A 23995-nucleotide genomic window follows, 5' to 3' on the forward strand; every position below is an offset into this window, starting at 1 on the left:
TTGGTCGGGTGGGTGAGTCTATATATTCTTATTGGTCAGATGGATGAGTCTATATCTTCTTATTGGTCAGATGGATGAGTCTATCTTCTTATTGGTCAGATGGATGAGTCTATATCTTCTTATTGGTCGGATGGATGAGTCTATATCTTCTTATTGGTCGGATGGATGAGTCTATATCTTCTTATTGGTCTGATGGATGAGTCTATATCTTCTTATTGGTCTGATGGATGAGTCTATATCTTCTTATTGGTCAGATGGATGAGTCTATATCTTCTTATTGGTCGGATGGATGAGTCTCAACTTCCCATTGGTCACATGGATGAGTCTATATCTTCTTATTGGTCGGATGGATGAGTCTATATCTTCCCATTGGTCAGATGGATGAGTCTATATCTTCCCATTGGTCAGATGGATGAGTCTATATCTTCCCATTGGTCAGATGGATGAGTCTATATCATCTTATTGGTCAGATGGATGAGTCTATATCTTCTTATTGGTCAGATGGATGAGTCTATATCTTCTTATTGGTAGAATGGATGAGTCTCAACTTCCCATTGGTCAGATGGATGAGTCTATATCTTCTTATTGGTCGGATGGATGAGTCTATATCTTCCCATTGGTCAGTAGGATGAGTCTATATCTTCTTATTGGTCGGGTGGATGAGTCTATATCTTCTTATTGGTAGAATGGATGAGTCTCAACTTCCCATTGGTCAGATGGATGAGTCTATATCTTCTTATTGGTCGGATGGATGAGTCTATATCTTCCCATTGGTCAGTAGGATGAGTCTATATCTTCTTATTGATCTGTTGGATGAGTCTATATCTTCCTATTGGTTGGATGGATGAGTCTGTATCTTCTTATTAGTCGCATGGATGAACCTATATCTTCTAATTGGTCGGGTGGATGAGTCTGTATCTTCTTATTGGTCGGATGGATGAGTCTATATCTTCTTATTGGTCGGATGGATGAGTCTATATCTTATTATGGATGAGTCTATTTCTTCTTATTGGTCGGATGGATGAGTCTATTTCTTCTAATTGGTCAGATGGGTGAGTCTATTTCTTCTTATTGGTCGGATGGATTAGTCTATATCTTCTTATTGGTCGGATGGATGAGTCTATATCTTCTTATTGGTCGGATGGTTGAGTCTATATCTTCTTTTTGGTCGGGTGGATGAGTCTATATCTTCTTATTAGTCGGATGGATGAGTCTATGTCTTCTTATTAGTCGGATAGATGAGTTTACATTTTCCTGTAGGTCAGAAGGATGAGTCTACATATTTGTATTGGTTGGATGGATGAGTCTTCTTCTCCCTATTGATCTGTTGGATGAGTCTATATGTTTTTATTGGTCAGGTGGATGAGTCTATATCTTCTTATTGGTCAGGTGGATGAGTCTATATCTTCTTATTAGTCGTGTGGATGAGTCTGTATCTTCTTATTGGTTGGATGGATGAGTCTATATCTTCTTATTGGTTGGATGGATGAGTCTATATCTTCTTATTGGTCGGATGGATGAGTCTATATCTTCTTATTAGTCGGATAGATGAGTTTACATTTTCCTGTAGGTCAGAAGGATGAGTCTACATATTTGTATTGGTCGGATGGATGAGTCTTCTTCTCCCTATTGATCTGTTGGATGAGTCTATATGTTTTTATTGGTCAGATGGATGAGTCTATATCTTCTTATTGGTCAGGTGGATGAGTCTATATCTTCTTATTAGTCGTGTGGATGAGTCTGTATCTTCTTATTGGTTGGATGGATGAGTCTATATCTTCTTATTGGTTGGATGGATGAGTCTATATCTTCTTATTGGTCGGATGGATGAGTCTATATCTTCTTATTAGTCGGATAGATGAGTTTACATTTTCCTGTAGGTCTGAAGGATGAGTCTACATATTTGTATTGGTCGGATGGATGAGTCTTCTTCTCCCTATTGATCTGTTGGATGAGTCTATATGTTTTTATTGGTCAGGTGGATGAGTCTATATCGTCTTATTGTTCAGATGGATGAGTCTATATCTTCTTATTGGTCGGATGGATGAGTCTATATCGTCTTATTGGTTGGATGGATGAGTCTACATCTTCTTATTGGTCGGGTGGGTGGAACTATATCTTCTTATTGGTCAGATGGATGAGTCTATATCTTATTATTGGTCAGGTGGATGAGTCTATATCTTATTATTGGTCAGATGGATGAGTCTATATCTTCTTATTGGTTGGATGGATGAGTCTATATCTTCTTATTGGTCGGATGGATGAGTCTATATCTTCCCATTGGTCGGATGGATGAGTCTATATCTTCCCATTGGTCGGATGGATGAGTCTATATCTTCTTATTGGTCGGATGGATGAGTCTATATCTTCCCATTGGTCGGATGGGTGAGTCTACATCTGTTCATTGGACGCTGTGGCTGCCACCAGATAGACTACAATATATATCCTATACAACTGATCACTTTCTATAGGAGAGAGGGCAATTCTCACCTGTGGGACAGGATGCGCGGATGAGACTTACCTGTTGCCGGCTGGTAGATCAGCTCATTACGGGTCATGTAAATAGTAATTAAAGCCATAACGATGGACATAAATGGTATTAAAAAACCCAAGTTCTTGGCTACTGACTGCTGAATATAAGAGATCCCCACAAACACGACAAGTGAATTCAGATTAACGAGCCAATAAAACCTGCAAACAGAACAGAGGAAAATCACTATATCCTTCAGTCACCTCCAGAGCTGCAGTCACTATTCTGCTGTTACATGGTGTCTTATCCTCCAGTCACCTCCAGAGCTGCAGTCACTATTCTGCTGTTACATCATGTCTTATCCTCCAGTCACCTCCAGAGCTGCAGTGACTATTCTGCTGTTACATCATGTCTTATCCTCCAGTCACCTCCAGAGCTGCAGTCACTATTCTGCTGTTACATCATGTCTTATCCTCCAGTCACCTCCAGAGCTGCACTCACTATTCTGCTGTTACATGGTGTCTTATCCTCCAGTCACCTCCAGAGCTGCAGTCACTATTCTGCTGTTACATCATGTCTTATCCCCCAGTCACGTCCAGAGCAGCAGTCACTATTCTGCTGTTACATGGTGTCTTATCCTCCAGTCACCTCCAGAGCTGCACTCACTATTCTACTGTTACATCGTGTCTTATCCTCCAGTCACCTCCAGAGCTGCAGTGACTATTCTGCTGTTACATGGTGTCTTATCCTCCAGTCACCTCCAGAGCTGCAGTCACTATTCTGCTGTTACATCATGTCTTATCCTCCAGTCACCTCCAGAGCTGCACTCACTATTCTGCTGTTACATCATGTCTTATCCTCCAGTCACCTCCAGAGCTGCACTCACTATTCTGCTGTTACATCATGTCTTATCCTCCAGTCCCCTCCAGAGCTGCAGTCACTATTCTGCTGTTACATCGTGTCTTATCCTCCAGTCACCTCCAGAGCTGCAGTCACTATTCTGCTGTTACATCATGTCTTATCCTCCAGTCACCTCCAGAGCTGCAGTGACTATTCTGCTGTTACATCATGTCTTATCCTCCAGTCACCTCCAGAGCTGCAGTCACTATTCTGCTGTTACATCATGTCTTATCCTCCAGTCACCTCCAGAGCTGCACTCACTATTCTGCTGTTACATGGTGTCTTATCCTCCAGTCACCTCCAGAGCTGCAGTCACTATTCTGCTGTTACATCATGTCTTATCCCCCAGTCACGTCCAGAGCAGCAGTCACTATTCTGCTGTTACATGGTGTCTTATCCTCCAGTCACCTCCAGAGCTGCACTCACTATTCTACTGTTACATCGTGTCTTATCCTCCAGTCACCTCCAGAGCTGCAGTGACTATTCTGCTGTTACATGGTGTCTTATCCTCCAGTCACCTCCAGAGCTGCAGTCACTATTCTGCTGTTACATCATGTCTTATCCTCCAGTCACCTCCAGAGCTGCAGTCACTATTCTGCTGTTACATCATGTCTTATCCTTCAGTCACCTCCAGAGCTGCAGTCACTATTCTGCTGTTACATGGTGTCTTATCCTCCAGTCACCTCCAGAGCTGCAGTCACTATTCTGCTGTTACATCATGTTTTATCCTCCAGTCACCTCCAGAGCTGCAGTGACTATTCTGCTGTTACATCATGTCTTATCCTCCAGTCACCTCCAGAGCTGCAGTCACTATTCTGCTGTTACATCATGTCTTATCCTCCAGTCACCTCCAGAGCTGCACTCACTATTCTGCTGTTACATGGTGTCTTATCCTCCAGTCACCTCCAGAGCTGCAGTCACTATTCTGCTGTTACATCATGTCTTATCTTCCAGTCACCTCCAGAGCTGCACTCACTATTCTGCTGTTACATCATGTCTTATCCTCCAGTCACCTCCAGAGCTGCAGTCACTATTCTGCTGTTACATCATGTCTTATCCCCCAGTCACGTCCAGAGCAGCAGTCACTATTCTGCTGTTACATGGTGTCTTATCCTCCAGTCACCTCCAGAGCTGCAGTCACTATTCTGCTGTTACATGGTGTCTTATCCTCCAGTCACCTCCAGAGCTGCACTCACTATTCTACTGTTACATCGTGTCTTATCCCCCAGTCACCTCCAGAGCTGCAGTCACTATTCTGCTGTTACATGGTGTCTTATCCTCCAGTCACCTCCAGAGCTGCAGTCACTATTCTGCTGTTACATGGTGTCTTATCCTCCAGTCACCTCCAGAGCTGCAGTCACTATTCTGATGTTACATGGTGTCTTATCCTCCAGTCACCTCCAGAGCTGCAGTCACTATTCTGCTGTTACATGGTGTCTTATCCTCCAGTCACCTCCAGAGCTGCAGTCACTATTCTGATGTTACATGGTGTCTTATCCTCCAGTCACCTCCAGAGCTGCAGTCACTATTCTGCTGTTACATCATGTCTTATCCCCCAGTCACCTCCAGAGCTGCAGTCACTATTCTGCTGTTACATGGTGTCTTATCCTCCAGTCACCTCCAGAGCTGCAGTCACTATTCTGCTGTTACATGGTGTCTTATCCTCCAGTCACCTCCAGAGCTGCAGTCACTATTCTGATGTTACATGGTGTCTTATCCTCCAGTCACCTCCAGAGCTGCAGTCACTATTCTGATGTTACATCATGTCTCATCCTCCAGTCACCTCCAGAGCTGCAGTCACTATTCTGCTGTTACATCATGTCTTATCCTCTAGTCACCTCCAGAGCAGCACTCACTATTCTGCTGTTACATCTTATCCTCCAGTCACCTCCAGAGCTGTAGTCACTATTCTGCTAATACATCATGTCTTATCCTCCAGTCACCTCCAGAGCTGGAGTCACTATTCTGCTAATACATCGTGTCTTATCCTCCAGTCACCTCCAGAGCTGCACTCACTATTCTGCTGTTACATCGTGTCTTATCCTCCAGTCACCTCCAGAGTTGCACTCAATATTCTACTGCAGTATACAAAGATATTTGAGAATAGTCTGTCTGAAGCCACCACTAGGGGGAGCTTCCTGTATACAGAGATACATCATAAGATTCTGTCTGCAGTCACCACTAGGGGGAGCTCCCTGTATACAGAGATACATGATAAGATCCTGTCTGCAGTCACCACTAGGGGGAGCTCCCTGTATACAGAGATACATGATAAGATTCTGTCTGCAGCCTCCACTAGGGGGAGCTCCCTGTATACAGAGATACATGATAAGATTTAGTCTGCAGCCTCCACTAGGGGGAGCTCCCTATATACAGAGATACATGATAAGATTTAGTCTGCAGCCTCCACTAGGGGGAGCTCCCTATATACAGAGATACATGATAAGATTTAGTCTGCAGCCTCCACTAGGGGGAGCTCCCTATATACAGAGATACATGATAAGATCCTGTCTGCAGCCACCACTAGGGGGAGCTCCCTATATACAGAGATACATGATAAGATCCTGTCTGCAGCCACCACTAGGGGGAGCTCCCTGTATACAGAAATACATGATAAGATCCTCTCTGCAGCCACCACTAGGGGGAGCTCACTGTATACAGAGATACATGATAAGATCCTGTCTGTAGCCACCACTAGGGCGAGCTCCCTGTATACAGAGATACATGATAAGATCCTGTCTGCAGCCACCACTAGGGGGAGCTTCCTGTATACAGAGATACATGATAAGATTTTGTCTGCAGCCACCACTAGGGGGAGCTCCCTGTATACAGAGATACATGATAAGATTCTGTCTGCAGCCACCACTAGGGGGAGCTCCCTGTATACAGAGATACATGATAAGATCCTGTCTGCAGTCACCACTAGGGGGAGCTCCCTGTATACAGAGATACATGATAAGATTCTGTCTGCAGTCACCACTAGGGGGAGCTCCCTGTATACAGAGATACATGATAAGAACCTGTCTGCAGCCACCACTAGGGGGAGCTCCCTGTATACAGAGATACATGATAAGATCCTGTCTGCAGCCACCACTAGGGGGAGCTCCCTGTATACAGAGATACATGATAAGTGTAGCGGCGGCGTCCCTGCCCTCTGCTAGGCAGGGACGCTGTTCCCCTCACCTCTCCGCTCCGTGCCCGGCGTCCTCCTCCCGCTCTGCTGGCAGCGCGCGCTCCTTCTCGGCCACTGTGCTTAGGGCGCGCGCGCGCGCTCTCCCTCCCTCTTAAAGGGGCCGCGCGCGCCGTCCTAAGGAGTCCCCGGCCAATGGCCGGAGGACTTCACCATATATAAGGCACCTCCTCCAAAATGGAGGTGCCCGAGCAATGTTGTTGCACTGTTCACTACTCTGCTTCAGCCCTCAGGTCCCGTTGCCAGTTACCTGCCAGATTCCTGCCAGCTTGCTGTCTTATTCCTGCCTGATTATCTGCTACCTGCCTGCTAGCCTGAGGTCCGACGGTCTGCCTTACTACTCCTGTCAGTCTGTCTAAGGACCAGCCTGTCCGCTCACCTGGGAGCGCTCATCTGCTGCCTGTCTGCTAGCCTACCTGGAGGCTCTGCCGTCACGTGCTGTGACCACCTGCCTGTCCAGTGACTCCTGCCCGCTCACCTGGGAGCGCTCATCTGCTGCCTGTCTGCTAGCCTACCTGGAGGCTCTGCCGTCACGTGCTGTGACCACCCGCCTGTCCAGAGACTTCTGCCCGCTCACCTGGGAGCGCTCATCTGCCGCCTGTCTGTTGGTCTTCCTGGAGGCTCCGCCGTCACATGCTGTGACCACCCGATTATCCAGAGACTCTCGCCTGCTCACCTGGGAGCTCACGTCTACCATCAGCCGCCACAGGTCGTACCAACCCTTTACCCAGAGACTGCCCCGGTCACTTGCCGTGACCATCTGCCCGTTCATCCAGAGACTGCCCCGGTCACTTGCCGTGACCATCTGCCCGTTCATTCAGAGACTGCCCCGGTCACTTGCCGTGACCATCTGCCCGTTCATTCAGAGACTGCCCCGGTCACTTGCCGTGACCATCTGCCTGTTCATCCAGAGACTGCCCCGGTCACTTGCCGTGACCTCCAGCCCGTTCACTCAGAGACTGTCCCGGTCACCTGCTGTGACTTCCTGCCCGTCTTCCCTGGTCGCCACCCGCTCCCTTACAAGGACCGCCCCCTTGTATAGTAGCTCAGAGGTTCCGCCTCCCAGACCCGTTACAGTTTGCTCGGGCCATGGAACCCGGTGGCACCCAAGCTCCCTCGCTCTCGGACCTGTGTCATGAACTGTCCCGTCAAAGGTCCCAACAGGAGTCCATCCTGGGTCACCTGCGGAATGTCAATACTCGCCTGGACACTCTGACTGCTCCACCAGCAACCTCCGCCAGTGCCATGTCTCGCAATCCGGCAGCTCCGCTGCCCACTAATACCATGGTATCCTACCCCGGACCCCGGCTTTCTGCACCTCCTCGCTTCGGAGGCGACTCCGCCCAGGCTCGGGGCTTCATAAATCAGTGCACCCTGCACTTAGAACTATTGTCCCACCAGTTTAACTCCGACCGAGCCAAAATTGCATTCATCATGTCCCATCTCACCGGGGAGGCCCTGGCCTGGCTAAATCCTCTATGGGAGAGAGGAGACCCCCTGGTGTCCAACTTGCCTGCTTTTCTCACGGCTTTCCGGAAAGTCTTCGACGAACCCGGACGGAAGACCTCATCCGCATCATCACTGCTATGCCTCCGTCAGGGAAGCCTCACCGTGGGCCAATATGCCATACGGTTCCGTACCCTTGCCTCGGAGCTGGCCTGGGATAACGACGCTCTGGTATCCGTCTTCTGGGAGGGTCTGTCCGGCCGTATTAAAGATGAACTTGCCGGTCGGGACATCCCTACCACTCTCGATGACCTAATAACTCTTGCCACCCGGATTGACCTACGGTTCCAGGAGAGTGCCAAAGAGGTCACCCGTGAGAGGAGGTTACCACGTCTAGCTCCTACTTTTCAGAAACCCGTCACTCCCTCCGTCTCTACCCAGGTACACTCTCCTGAGCCTATGCAGGTCGACCAGACCAAGATGGTCAAAACCCGTCAGGACTTACGCCGTGCCGAGGGGAGCTGCTTCTACTGTGGCAGTAAGGAGCACCGGATCCGTACCTGCCCGGAGAGGTCGGGAAACGCCTGTGTCTAGGTTCGCTCAGAGAGGTCGACCTAGACAAGAATAAATCCTCTCCATCTCTGCTGTTGTCAGTCTCAATCGTCTGCGGGGAGAACCGTTATTTCGAACTAGCCCAACTTGACTCTGGAGCAGCCGGGAATCTTATTTCACAGTCCCTGGTAGAGAAATACCGCATCCCCACCAAACCTCTGGCTGTACCCTTGTCTGTTGCTGCCGTGGATGGGGGTCTCTTACCACGCCCCATCCAACTCATCAGGTAGGAATGCTGCATTCTGAGAGTATCTCCTTTCAAGTTCTGCCTGGACTCTCCCACGCCCTCTTGCTAGGCCTACCTTGGCTCCAGAGACATGCACCCGTGCTTGACTGGCAGACCGGAGAAGTCCTTCGCTGGGGACAGGACTGCCATAAGACCTGTCTGGTTCCCGTCCATCCCGTCCGTCCTTCTCCTACCCCAGCTAATCTACCTGGACTTCCGATTCCTTATTGGTCTTATGCTGATGTCTTTAATAAAAAGGAAGCAGAGACACTACCCCCTCATAGACCATACGACTGCCCTATCGACCTGTTACCTGGTACTACTCCTCCCCGTGGGCGTATTTATCCATTATCCGCTGCTGAGACCCGGTCGATGTCCGAATATATTGAGGAGAATCTGGCCAGGGGATTCATCCGGAAATCTACCTCCCCGGCGGGAGCAGGCTTCTTTTTCGTCAAAAAGAAGGACGGCTCTCTCCGTCCCTGTATAGACTATAGAGGCCTTAACCAGATCACGGTGAAGAATAAGTACCCCCTTCCGCTCATTCCGGAGTTATTTGATCGTCTGAGGGGGGCTAGAATCTTCACCAAACTGGACCTCCGTGGGGCGTACAACCTGGTCCGTATCCGTCAGGGGGATGAATGGAAGACGGCATTCAACACCCGGGACGGCCACTATGAATATCTGGTAATGCCCTTTGGTCTCTGTAATGCTCCTGCCGTCTTTCAAGAGTTGGTCAATGACATCTTCCGGGACCTTCTCTACTCTTGCGTAGTGGTGTGCCTGGACGACATCTTGGTCTTCTCTCCGGATCTCCAGACTCACCGGAGGGACGTTCGTCAGGTCCTGCTCAGGCTCAGGCAGAATCACCTCTTCGCTAAATACGAGAAGTGCCTCTTTGAGCAGACCTCGCTTCCGTTTTTGGGCTACATTATTTCTCAGACCGGCCTACGAATGGATCCAGAGAAACTATCTGCCATCGAGAAATGGCCTCGACCGGAGGGGTTGAAGGCCATTCAGCGATTCCTGGGCTTCGCTAACTACTACCGCCTCTTCATACCACACTTCTCTTCCCGGACTGCCCCAATTTCCGCGCTCACCCGTAAGGGTACTAATCCCAAAGAGTGGCCGCCCGAAGCAGAGGAGGCCTTTCTTTCCCTAAAACAGGCCTTCTCTTCCGCCCCGGTGCTGCATCGCCCGGACGGCAACAAGCAGTTCTTCCTGGAAGTTGACGCCTCCTCCTCTGGAGCCGGAGCGGTACTTACTCAAAAATCATCTTCCGGGAGAATGGTAACTTGTGGCTTCTTCTCCAAACTCTTCTCCTCTTCTGAGCTCAACTATTCCATAGGAGACCGAGAGTTATTGGCTATCAAGCTGGCGTTGGAGGAGTGGCGTTACCTACTCGAGGGGGCTCTTCACCCGGTAATAATTTACACTGACCACAAGAACTTGGCTTACCTCCAGCATGCCCAGAGACTTAACCCGCGCCAAGCCCGGTGGTCCTTGTTTTTTGCTCGCTTTGATTTTGTTCTTCATTTTCGCCCGGCTGACAAAAACGTCAAAGCAGACGCCTTGTCCCGATCCTTTCTGGTGTCCGATCTCGAGGAAGAACCTAAACATATCATCGATCCCGCCAGAGTAATGCAGGTGGCTCCCGTGAGTCTAAATCGTCTCCCTCCCGGTAAGACGTTTGTTTCAGTACCTGATCGGAAGAAGATCCTACACTGGGGCCATTCGTCTAAACTAGCTGGCCACGCCGGTCAGAAAAAGACCCTCCAGCTTATTGCCCGGCACTACTGGTGGCCTACCCTGCACAAGGACGTAATAGACTTTGTTTCTGCCTGTGTGTCCTGCGCCCGCAACAAAGTCCCGAGACACCTGCCAGCCGGTCGCCTCCTTCCGCTTCCTGTGCCTGCTGCCCCCTGACAGCATATTGCTATGGACTTCATAACTGATCTCCCCGTCTCCGCCGGTTGTACGGTCATTTGGGTGGTCGCTGATCGCTTTTCCAAGATGGCTCACTTTATTCCCCTGCCAGCCCTCCCGTCTGCACCCGAGCTGGCTAAAGACTTTATCCGCCACATCTTCCGTCTTCATGGCCTGCCCCTCCACATCGTGTCGGATCGTGGGGTACAGTTCACCTCACGTTTCTGGAGAGCCACTTGTAAACTACTAGACGTCACCCTGGACTTCTCCTCCGCATACCACCCACAGTCCAATGGTCAAGTGGAGCGGATCAATCAGAACCTGACCAGTTACCTCCGGCACTTCGTTAATGCCCATCATTCAGACTGGGTGGATCTCCTACCATGGGCCGAGTTCTCTTATAACAATCACGAGAGCGAATCCTCCTCCAAATCCCCGTTTTTTGTAGTCTTCGGTCAGCATCCTCGGATTCCTTTTCCTGTCTCCACCTCTGTGGACAACCCGGCTGCGGAATCTCTCGTTAGCAAATTTTCCTCCATTTGGGAGAGTACCCGATCCGCACTCCTTCAGTCGTCCGAACGGATGAAAAGACACGCTGACAAAAAACACCTGGATCCTCCACAATTTCGTCCTGGAGATAAAGTCTGGCTCTCATCTAAATATGTTCGACTCAAGATACCTTCTTACAAGTTAGGGCCTCGGTTCATCGGTCCTCTGGAGGTCATCAGTCAGATCAACCCGGTGGCCTATAAATTGAAACTCCCGGCCAACTTACGGATCCCTAACTCCTTCCATGTATCTCTCCTCAAACCTGTGGTACTTAACTCTTTTTCCAAGTCTACAGGTACGCCTCCTGCTCCGGTTTCTGCTGAGGACGAGTTTGAGGTAGAGAACATTCTGGCCACCAAAAGGGTAAGAGGAAAGACCTTTTTTCTAGTAGATTGGAAGGGGTTTGGTCCTGAGGAGAGAACGTGGGAGCCCCGGGAGAACATCCATGCCCCTCTCATCCTAGCTAAATTTCTGTCTGGCCTAAAAAAGGGGGGGCCTAAAGGGGGGGGGGTACTGTAGCACCGGCGTCCCTGCCCTCTGCTAGGCAGGGACGATGTTCCCCTCACCTCTCTGCTCCGTGCCCGGCGTCCTCCTCCCGCTCTGCTGGCAGCGCGCGCTCCTTCCCGGCCACTGTGCTTAGGGCGCGCGCGCGCGCTCTCCCTCCCTCTTAAAGGGGCCGCGCGCGCCGTCCTAAGGAGTCCCCGGCCAATGGCCGGAGGACTTCACCATATATAAGGCACCTCCTCCAAAATGGAGGTGCCCGAGCAATGTTGTTGCACTGTTCACTACTCTGCTTCAGCCCTCAGGTCCCGTTGCCAGTTACCTGCCAGATTCCTGCCAGCTTGCTGTCTTATTCCTGCCTGATTATCTGCTACCTGCCTGCTAGTCTGAGGTCCGACGGTCTGCCTTACTACTCCTGTCAGTCTGTCTATGGACCAGCTTGCCTGCTCACCTGGGAGCGCTCTTCTGCTACCTGTCTGCTAGCCTACCTGGAGGCTCTGCCGTCACGTGCTGTGACCACCCGCCTGTCCAGAGACTTCTGCCCGCTCACCTGGGAGCGCTCATCTGCCGCCTGTCTGTTGGTCTTCCTGGAGGCTCCGCCGTCACATGCTGTGACCACCCGTTCATCCAGAGACTCTCGCCTGCTCACCTGGGAGCTCACGTCTATCATCAGCCGCCACAGGTCGTACCAACCCTTTACCCAGAGACTGCCCCGGTCACTTGCCGTGACCATCTGCCCGTTCATTCAGAGACTGCCCCGGTCACTTGCCGTGACCATCTGCCCGTTCATCCAGAGACTGCCCCGGTCACTTGCCGTGACCTCCAGCCCGTTCACTCAGAGACTGTCCCGATCACCTGCTGTGACTTCCTGCCCGTCTTCCCTGGTCGCCACCCGCTCCCTTACAAGGACCGCCCCCTTGTATAGTAGCTCAGAGGTTCCGCCTCCCAGACCCGTTACAATAAGATCCTCTCTGCAGCCACCACTAGGGCGAGCTCCCTGTATACAGAGATACATGATAAGATCCTGTCTGCAGCCACCACTAGGGGGAGCTCCCTGTGTACAGAGATACATGATAAGATCCTGTCTGCAGCCACCACTAGGGGGAGCTCCCTGTATGCAGAGATACATGATAAGATTTAGTCTGCAGCCTCCACTAGGGGGAGCTCCCTGTATACAGAGATACATGATAAGATCCTGTCTGCAGCCACCACTAGGGGAAGATCCCTGTATACAGAGATACATGATAAGAACCTGTCTGCAGCCACCACTAGGGGGAGCTCCCTGTATACAGAGATACATGATAAGATCCTGTCTGCAGCCACCACTAGGGGGAGCTCCCTGTATACAGAGATACATGATAAGATCCTGTCTGCAGCCACCACTAGGGGAAGATCCCTGTATACAGAGATACATGATAAGATCCTGTCTGCAGCCATCACTAGGGGGAGCTCCCTGTATATAGAGATACATGATAAGATTCTGTCTGCAGCCACCACTAGGGGGAGCTCCCTGTATACAGAGATACATGATAAGATTCTGTCTGCAGCCACCACTAGGGGGAGCTCCCAGTATACAGAGATACATGATAAGACCCTGTCTGCAGCCATCACTAGGGGGAGCTCCCTGTATACAGAGATACATGATAAGATCCTGTCTGCAGTCACCACTAGGGGGAGCTCCCTGTATACACAGATACATGATAAGATCCTGTCTGCAGCCACCACTAGGGGGAGCTCCCTGTATACAGAGATACATAAGATTCTGTCTGCAGCCACCACTAGGGGGAGCTCCCAGTATACAGAGATACATGATAAGACCCTGTCTGCAGCCATCACTAGGGGGAGCTCCCTGTATACAGAGATACATGATAAGATCCTGTCTGCAGCCACCTCTAGGGGGAGCTCCCTGTATACAGAGATACATGATAAGATTCTGTCTGCAGCCACCACTAGGGGGAGCTACCTGTATACAGAGACACATGATAAGATCCTGCCTGCAGTCACCACTAGGGGGAGCTTCCTGTATACAGAGATACATGATAAGATTCTGTCTGCAGCCACCACTAGGGGGAGCTCCCTGTATACAGAGATACATGATAAGATCCTGTCTGCAGCCACCACTAGGGGGAGCTCCCTGTATACAGAGATACATGATAAGATCCTGCCTGCAGTCACCACTAGGGGGAGCTTCCTGTATACAGAGATACATGATAAGATTCTGTCTGCAGTCACCACTAGGGGGAGCTCCCTGTATACAGAGATACATGATAAGATCCTGTCTGCAGTCACCACTAGGGGGAGCTCCCTGTATACAGAGATACATGATAAGATCCTGTCTGCAGCCACCACTAGGGGGAGCTCCCTGTATACAGAGATACATGATAAGATCCTGTTTGCAGCCACCACTAGGGGGAGTTCCCTGTAAACAGAGATACATGATAAGATCCTGCCTGCAGCCACCACTAGGGGGAGCTCCCTGTATACACAGATACATGATAAGATTCTGTCTGCAGCCACCACTAGAGGGAGCTCCCTGTATACAGAGATAAATGATAAGATCCTGTCTGCAGCCGTCACTAGGGGGAGCTCCCTGTATACAGAGATACATGATAAGATCCTGACTGCAGCCACCACTAGGGGGAGCTCCCTGTATACAGAGATACATGATAAGATCCTGTCTGCAGCCACCACTAGGGGGAGCTCCCTGTATACAGAGATACATGATAAGATCCTGCCTGCAGTCACCACTAGGGGGAGCTTCCTGTATACAGAGATACATGATAAGATTCTGTCTGCAGTCACCACTAGGGGGAGCTCCCTGTATACAGAGATACATGATAAGATTCTGTCTGCAGCCACCACTAGGGGGAGCTCCCTGTATACAGAGATACATGATAAGATTCTGTCTGCAGCCACCACTAGAGGGAGCTCCCTGTATACAGAGATACATGATAAGATTCTGTCTGCAGCCACCACTAGGGGGAGCTCCCTGTATACAGAGATACATGATAAGATTCTGTCTGCAGCCACCACTAGGGGGAGCTCCCTGTATACAGAGATACATGATAAGATTCTGTCTGCAGCCACCACTAGGGGGAGCTCCCTGTATACAGAGATACATGATAAGATCCTGTCTGCAGCCACCACTAAGGGGAGCTCCCTATATACAGAAATACATGATAAGATTCTGTCTGCAGCCACCACTAGGGGGAGCTCCCTGTATACAGAGATACATGATAAGATCCTGTCTGCAGCCACCACTAGGGGGAGCTCCCTGTATACAGAGATACATGATAAGATCCTGTCTGCAGCCACCACTAGGGGGAGCTTCCTGTGTACAGAGATACATGATAAGATCCTGTCTGCAGCCACCACTAGGGGGAGCTCCCTGTATGCAGAGATACATGATAAGATTTAGTCTGCAGCCTCCACTAGGGGGAGCTCCCTGTATACAGAGATACATGATAAGATTCTGTCTGCAGCCACCACTAGGGGGAGCTCCCTGTATACAGAGATACATGATAAGATCCTGTCTGCAGTCACCACTAGGGGGAGCTCCCTATATACAGAGATACATGATAAGATTCTGTCTGGAGCCACCACTAGAGGGAGCTCCCTGTATACAGAGATACATGATAAGATTCTGTCTGCAGTCACCACTAGGGGGAGCTCCCTGTATACAGAGATACATGATAAGATTCTGTCTGCAGTCACCACTAGGGGGAGCTCCCTGTATACAGAGATACATGATAAGAACCTGTCTGCAGCCACCACTAGGGGGAGCTCCCTGTATACAGAGATACATGATAAGATCCTGTCTGCAGCCACCACTAGGGGGAGCTCCCTGTATACAGAGATACATGATAAGATCCTGTCTGCAGCCACCACTAGGGGAAGCTCCCTGTATACAGAGATACATGATAAGATCCTGTCTGCAGCCATCACTAGGGGGAGCTCCCTGTATATAGAGATACATGATAAGATTCTGTCTGCAGCCACCACTAGGGGGAGCTCCCTGTATACAGAGATACATGATAAGATTCTGTCTGCAGCCACCACTAGGGGGAGCTCCCAGTATACAGAGATACATGATAAGACCCTGTCTGCAGCCATCACTAGGGGGAGCTCCCTGTATACAGAGATACATGATAAGATCCTGTCTGCAGTCACCACTAGGGGGAGCTCCCTGTATACACAGATACATGATAAGATCCTGTCTGCAGCCACCACTAGGGGGAGCTCCCTGTATACAGAGATACATAAGATTCTGTCTGCAGCCACCACTAGGGGGAGCTCCCAGTATACAGAGATACATGATAAGACCCTGTCTGCAGCCATCACTAGGGGGAGCTCCCTGTATACAGAGATACATGATAAGATCCTGTCTGCAGCCACCTCTAGGGGGAGCTCCCTGTATACAGAGATACATGATAAGATTCTGTCTGCAGCCACCACTAGGGGGAGCTACCTGTATACAGAGACACATGATAAGATCCTGCCTGCAGTCACCACTAGGGGGAGCTTCCTGTATACAGAGATACATGATAAGATTCTGTCTGCAGCCACCACTAGGGGGAGCTCCCTGTATACAGAGATACATGATAAGATCCTGTCTGCAGCCACCACTAGGGGGAGCTCCCTGTATACAGAGATACATGATAAGATCCTGCCTGCAGTCACCACTAGGGGGAGCTTCCTGTATACAGAGATACATGATAAGATCCTGTCTGCAGTCACCACTAGGGGGAGCTCCCTGTATACAGAGATACATGATAAGATCCTGTCTGCAGCCACCACTAGGGGGAGCTCCCTGTATACAGAGATACATGATAAGATCCTGCCTGCAGTCACCACTAGGGGGAGCTTCCTGTATACAGAGATACATGATAAGATTCTGTCTGCAGTCACCACTAGGGGGAGCTCCCTGTATACAGAGATACATGATAAGATCCTGTCTGCAGTCACCACTAGGGGGAGCTCCCTGTATACACAGATACATGATAAGATCCTGTCTGCAGCCACCACTAGGGGGAGCTCCCTGTATACAGAGATACATAAGATTCTGTCTGCAGCCACCACTAGGGGGAGCTCCCAGTATACAGAGATACATGATAAGACCCTGTCTGCAGCCATCACTAGGGGGAGCTCCCTGTATACAGAGATACATGATAAGATCCTGTCTGCAGCCACCTCTAGGGGGAGCTCCCTGTATACAGAGATACATGATAAGATTCTGTCTGCAGCCACCACTAGGGGGAGCTACCTGTATACAGAGACACATGATAAGATCCTGCCTGCAGTCACCACTAGGGGGAGCTTCCTGTATACAGAGATACATGATAAGATTCTGTCTGCAGCCACCACTAGGGGGAGCTCCCTGTATACAGAGATACATGATAAGATTCTGTCTGCAGCCACCACTAGGGGGAGCTCCCTGTATACAGAGATACATGATAAGATCCTGTCTGCAGCCACCACTAGGGGGAGCTTCCTGTATACAGAGATACATGATAAGATTCTGTCTGCAGCCACCACTAGGGGGAGCTCCCTGTATACAGAGATACATGATAAGATTCTGTCTGCAGCCACCACTAGGGGGAGCTCCCTGTATACAGAGATACATGATAAGATCCTGTCTGCAGCCACCACTAGGGGGAGCTCCCTGTATACAGAGATACATGATAAGATCCTGCCTGCAGTCACCACTAGGGGGAGCTTCCTGTATACAGAGATACATGATAAGATCCTGTCTGCAGTCACCACTAGGGGGAGCTCCCTGTATACAGAGATACATGATAAGATCCTGTCTGCAGCCACCACTAGGGGGAGCTCCCTGTATACAGAGATACATGATAAGATCCTGCCTGCAGTCACCACTAGGGGGAGCTTCCTGTATACAGAGATACATGATAAGATTCTGTCTGCAGTCACCACTAGGGGGAGCTCCCTGTATACAGAGATACATGATAAGATCCTGTCTGCAGTCACCACTAGGGGGAGCTCCCTGTATACAGAGATACATGATAAGATCCTGTCTGCAGCCACCACTAGGGGGAGCTCCCTGTATACAGAGATACATGATAAGATCCTGCCTGCAGCCACCACTAGAGGGAGCTCCCTGTATACAGAGATACATGATAAGATTCTGTCTGCAGCCACCACTAGGGGGAGCTCCCTGTATACAGAGATACATGATAAGATTCTGTCTGCAGCCACCACTAGGGGGAGCTCCCTGTATACAGAGATACATGATAAGATCCTGTCTGCAGCCACCACTAAGGGGAGCTCCCTATATACAGAAATACATGATAAGATTCTGTCTGCAGCCACCACTAGGGGAAGCTCCCTGTATACAGAGATACATGATAAGATTCTGTCTGCAGCCACCACTAGGGGGAGCTCCCTGTATACAGAGATACATGATAAGATTCTGTCTGCAGCCACCACTAGGGGGAGCTCCCTGTATACAGAGATACATGATAAGATTCTGTCTGCAGCCACCACTAGGGGGAGCTCCCTGTATACAGAGATACATGATAAGATCCTGTCTGCAGCCACCACTAGGGGGAGCTCCCTGTATACAGAGATACATGATAAGATCCTGCCTGCAGTCACCACTAGGGGGAGCTTTCTGTGTAGGGATTACATGCATATTACAATGTTGCCCTTACTGAGGTTGCGGTTGGGTTCAGGGTGTTGACCTTTTCTCCTCCCAGGGCCACCGGCTTTCAGTCATACAGGCGTTTACACGGTGGTTACAGTCTCTGCTCTTTGGCCTCTGCACAGCTCAGCACTGATGGCTTGCTGTGCACAGATGCGCTGTGCGGCGAGCTGTCAATCACAGCGCTGCCTGTGCTTACCGTATGGTGAGCGGTGTGGTGTGGCGCGGTGACTGTGGCCTCTATGACTGAAAGCCGTTGGCTCCCGGAAGGAATGACGCTCGTTTTCTCCCGCAGCAGCGTCCTCAGTGTGGCGCCCGTGCAGCATTGTATCGCTGTTTACCTGCAGATTAACCCTATGTTTGCAGGTTAATTGCATGTGGGCATCACAGACTTGGCCCTATCCTGGATCTCCTCATACCTAACAGACCGGACATTCAGCGTCTCCCACTCACGCACCACCTCCTCATCTCGCCCCCTATCTGTCGGTGTCCCCCAAGGTTCAGTTCTAGGACCTCTGCTCTTCACCATCTACACCTTCGGCCTGGGACAGCTCATAGAGTCACACGGCTTTCAGTATCACCTCTATGCTGATGACACACAGATCTACTTCTCTGGACCCAATATCACCTCCTTACTAACCAGAATCCCACAATGTCTGTCCGCCATCTCATCCTTCTTCTCTGACAGATTCCTAAAACTTAACATGGACAAAACAGAATTCATCATCTTTCCACCATCTCAATCAACTCCCCCAACTGACCTATCTATCAGCGTCAATGGCTGCCCACTCTCCCCAGTCCCTCAGGCTCGCTGCCTTGGGGTAACCCTGGACTCTGAACTCTCCTTCAAACCACATATCCAAGCCCTTTCCACTTCCTGTAGACTCCAACTCAAAAATATCTCCCGGATCCGCACATTACTCAACCACAAATCTACAAAAACACTAGTGCACGTCCTCATCATCTCCTGCCTCGACTACTGCAACCTCCTGCTCTGTGGCCTCCCTTCCAACACTCTCGCACCCCTCCAATCTATCCTAAACTCTGCTGCCCGACTAATCCACCTGTCCCCCCGCTATTCCTCTCCTCTCTGTCAATCTCTTCACTGGCTCCCTATTGCCCAGAGACTCCAGTTCAAAACCCTAACCATGACATACAAAGCCATCCACAACCTGTCTCCTCCATATATCTCTGACCTAGTCTCCCTGTACATACCTGCACGCAACCTCCGATCCTCACAAGATCTCCTTCTCTACTCCCCTCTTATCTCCTCTTCCCACAATCGCATACAAGATTTCTCCTGTGCATCGCCCCTACTCTGGAACTCTCTACCCCAACACATCAGACTCTAGCCGACCGTTGAAACCTTCAAAAGGAACCTGAAGACCCATCTCTTCCGACAAGCCTACAACCTGCAGGAACCATCGCTCCACCATACTGCTACACGACCAGCTCTACCCTCATCTACTGTATCCTCACCCATCCCTTGTAGATTGTGAGTCCTCGCGGGCAGGGTCCTCGCTCCACCATACCGCTGCACGACCAGCTCTCCCCTCACCTACTGTATCCTCACCCATCCCTTGTAGATTGTGAGTCCTCGCGGGCAGGGTCCTCGCTCCACCATACCGCTGCACGACCAGCTCTCCCCTCACCTACTGTATCCTCACCCATCCCTTGTAGATTGTGAGCCCTCGCGGGCAGGGTCCCTTCGCTCCACCATATCGCTGCACGACCAGCTCTACCCTCACCTACTGTATCCTCACCCATCCCCTGTAGACTGTGAGCCCTCGCGGGCAGGGTCATCGCTCCACCATACCACTCCACGACCAGCTCTACCCCCACCTACTGTATCCTCACCCATCCCTTGTAGACTGTAAGCCCTCGCGGGCAGGGTCCTCACTCCACCATACCGCTGCATGACCAGCTCTACCCTCACCTACTGTATCCTCACCCATCCCTTGTAGATTGTGAGCCCTCGCGGGCAGGGTCCTCGCTCCACCATATTGCTGCACGACCAGCTCTACCCTCACCTACTGTATCCTCACCCATCCCCTGTAGACTGTGAGCCCTCGCGGGCAAGGTCCTCGCTCCACCATACCGCTGCACGACCAGCTCTACCCCCACCTACTGTATCCTCACTCATCCCTTGTAGCTTGTAGACTGTGAGCCCTCGCGGGGAGGGGCCTCGTCCCACCATACCGCTTCCCGACCAGCTCTCCCCTCACCTACTGTATCCTCACCCTTCCCTTGTAGATTGTGAGCCCTCGCGGGCAGGGTCCTCGCTCCACCATACTGCTGCACGACCAGCTCTACCCTCACCTACTGTATCCTCACCCATCCCTTGTAGATTCTGAGCCCTCGCGGGCAGGGTCCTCGCTCCACCATACCGCTCCACAACCAGCTCTACCCTCACCTACTGTATCCTCACCCATCCCTTGTAGATTGTGAGCCCTCGCGGGCAGGGTCCTCGCTCCACCATACCTTTCCACAACCAGCTCTCCCCTCACCTACTGTATCCTTACCCATCCCTTGTAGATTGTGAGCCCTCGCAGGCAGGGTCCCCTCTCCACCATACCGCTGCACGACCAGCTCTACCCTCACCTACTGTATCCTCACCCATCCCTTGTAGACTGTGAGCCCTCGCGGGCAGGGTCCTCGCTCCACCATACCGCTCCACAACCAGCTCTACCCTCACCTACTGTATCCTCACCCATCCCTTGTAGATTGTGAGGCCTCGCGGGCAGGGTCCTCTCTCCACCATACCGCTGCACGACCAGCTCTACCCTCACCTACTGTATCCTCACCCATCCCTTGTAGACTGTGAGCCCTCGCGGGCAGGGTCCTCGCTCCACCATACCGCTCCACAACCAGCTCTACCCTCACCTACTGTATCCTCACCCATCCCTTGTAGATTGTGAGCCCTCGGGGGCAGGGTCCTCGCTCCAACATACCGCTCCACAACCAGCTCTACCCTCACCTACTGTATCCTTGTAGACTGTGAGCCCTCGCGGGCAGGGTCCTCGCTCCACCATACCGCTCCACAACCAGGTCTACCGTCACCTACTGTATCCTCAAACATCCCTTGTAGATTGTGAGCCCTCGTGGGCAGGGTCCTCGCTCCACCATACCGCTGCACGACCACCTCTACCCTCACCTACTGTATCCTCACCCATCCCTTGTAGGCTGTGAGCCCTCGCGGGCAGGGTCCTCGCTCCGCCATACCACTGCACGACCAGCTCTACCCTCACCTACTGTATCCTCACCCATCCCTTGTAGATTATGAGCCCTCGCGGGCAGGGTCCTCTCTCCACCATACCGCTGCACGACCAGCTCTACCCTCACCTACTGTATCCTCACCCATCCCTTGCAGATTGTGAGCCCTCGCGGGCAGGGTCCTCTCTCCACCATACCGCTGCACGACCAGCTCTACCCTCACCTACTGTATCCTCACCCATCCCTTGTAGATTGTGAGCCCTCGCGGGCAGGGTCCTCTCTCCACCATACCGCTGCACGATCAGCTCTACCCTCACCTACTGTATCCTCACCCATCCCTTGTAGATTGTGAGCCCTCGCAGGCAGGGTCCTCGCTCCGCCATACCACTGCACGACCAGCTCTACCCTCACCTACTGTATCCTCACCCATCCCTTGTAGATTATGAGCCCTCGCGGGCAGGGTCCTCTCTCCACCATACCGCTGCACGACCAGCTCTACCCTCACCTACTGTATCCTCACCCATCCCTTGCAGATTGTGAGCCCTCGCGGGCAGGGTCCTCTCTCCACCATACCGCTGCACGACCTGCTCTACCCTCACCTACTGTATCCTCACCCATCCCTTGTAGATTGTGAGCCCTCGCGGGCAGGGTCCTCTCTCCACCATACCGCTGCACGATCAGCTCTACCCTCACCTACTGTATCCTCACCCATCCCTTGTAGATTGTGAGCCCTCGCGGGCAGGGTCCTCTCTCCACCATACCACTGCACGACCAGCTCTACCCTCACCTACTGTATCCTCACCCATCCCTTGTAGATTATGAGCCCTCGCAGGCAGGGTCCTCGCTCCACCATACCACTGCACGACCAGCTCTACCCTCACCTACTGTATCCTCACCCATCCCTTGTAGATTATGAGCCCTCGCGGGCAGGGTCCTCTCTCCACCATACCGCTGCACGACCAGCTCTACCCTCACCTACTGTATCCTCACCCATCCCTTGCAGATTGTGAGCCCTCGCGGGCAGGGTCCTCTCTCCACCATACCGCTGCACGACCAGCTCTACCCTCACCTACTGTATCCTCACCCATCCCTTGTAGATTGTGAGCCCTCGCGGGCAGGGTCCTCTCTCCAACATACCACTGCACGACCAGCTCTACCCTCACCTACTGTATCCTCACCCATCCCTTGTAGATTATGAGCCCTCGCAGGCAGGGTCCTCGCTCCACCATACCGCTGCACGACCAGCTCTACCCCCATCTACTGTATTCTCACCCATCCCTTGTAGATTATGAGCCCTCGCAGGCAGGGTCCTCGCTCCACCATACCACTGCACGACCAGCTCTACCCTCACCTACTGTATTCTCACCCATCCCTTGTAGATTGTGAGTCCTCACGGGCAGGGTCCTCGCTCCACCATACCGCTGCACGACCAGCTCTCCCCTCACCTACTGTATCCTCACCCATCCCTTGTAGATTGTGAGCCCTCGCGGGCAGGGTCCCTTCGCTCCACCATACCGCTGCACGACCAGCTCTACCCTCACCTACTGTATCCTCACCCATCCCTTGTAGATTGTGAGCCCTCGAAGCCAGGGTCCTCGCTCCACCATACCACTGCACGACCAGCCCTACCCTCACCTACTGTATCCTCACCCATCCCCTGTAGACTGTGAGCCCTCGCGGGCAGGGTCCTCGCTCCACCATACCGCTGCACGACCAGCTCTACTCTCACCTACTGTATCCTCACCCATCCCCTGTAGACTGTGAGCCCTCGCGGGAAGGGTCCTCGCTCCACCACACCGCTGTACTGCCAGCTCTTCCCTCACCTACTGTATCCTCCGCCATCCCTTGTAGATTGTGAGTCCTCGCGGGCAGGGTCCTCTCTCCACCATACCGCTGCATGACCAGCTCTACCCTCACCTACTGTATCCTCACCCATCCCTTGTAGATTGTGAGTCCTCGCGGGCAGGGTCCTCTCTCCACCATACCGCTGCACGACCAGCTCTGCCCTCACCTACTGTATCCTCACCCATCCCCTGTAGACTGTGAGCCCTCGCGGGCAGGGTCCTCGCTCCACCATACCGCTGCACGACCAGCCCTACCCTCACCTAATGTATCCTCACCCATCCCCTGTAGACTGTGAGCCCTCGCGGGCAGGGTCCTCGTTCCACCATACCGCTGCACGACCAGCTCTACCCTCACCTGCTGTATCCTCATCCATCCCTTGTAGATTGTGAGCCCTCACGGGCAGGGTCCTCGCTCCACCATACCGCTCCACGACCACCTCTACCCTCACCTACAGTA

At 51.8% G+C, this 23995-nt stretch overlaps 1 protein-coding gene across 1 annotated transcript in view; it reads right to left on the reverse strand.

Moving 5' to 3' along the window:
- SLC15A5 (solute carrier family 15 member 5) overlaps positions 1-23995 on the reverse strand; it is a gene marked incomplete at its 3' end in the record, with an annotated part of 159394 nt that overhangs the window by 57020 nt on the left and 78379 nt on the right. The window contains exon 5 of the mRNA XM_073669080.1: positions 2522-2691. Coding sequence (XP_073525181.1) covers positions 2522-2691 — 170 coding nt within the window. The remainder of the gene's footprint in view (positions 1-2521; positions 2692-23995) is intronic.

This window comes from Phyllobates terribilis, unplaced genomic scaffold (assembly GCF_046119375.1).
Source record: "Phyllobates terribilis strain yellow unplaced genomic scaffold, ASM4611937v1 Scaffold_1923__1_contigs__length_190088, whole genome shotgun sequence".
NCBI lineage: Eukaryota > Metazoa > Chordata > Amphibia > Anura > Dendrobatidae > Phyllobates > Phyllobates terribilis.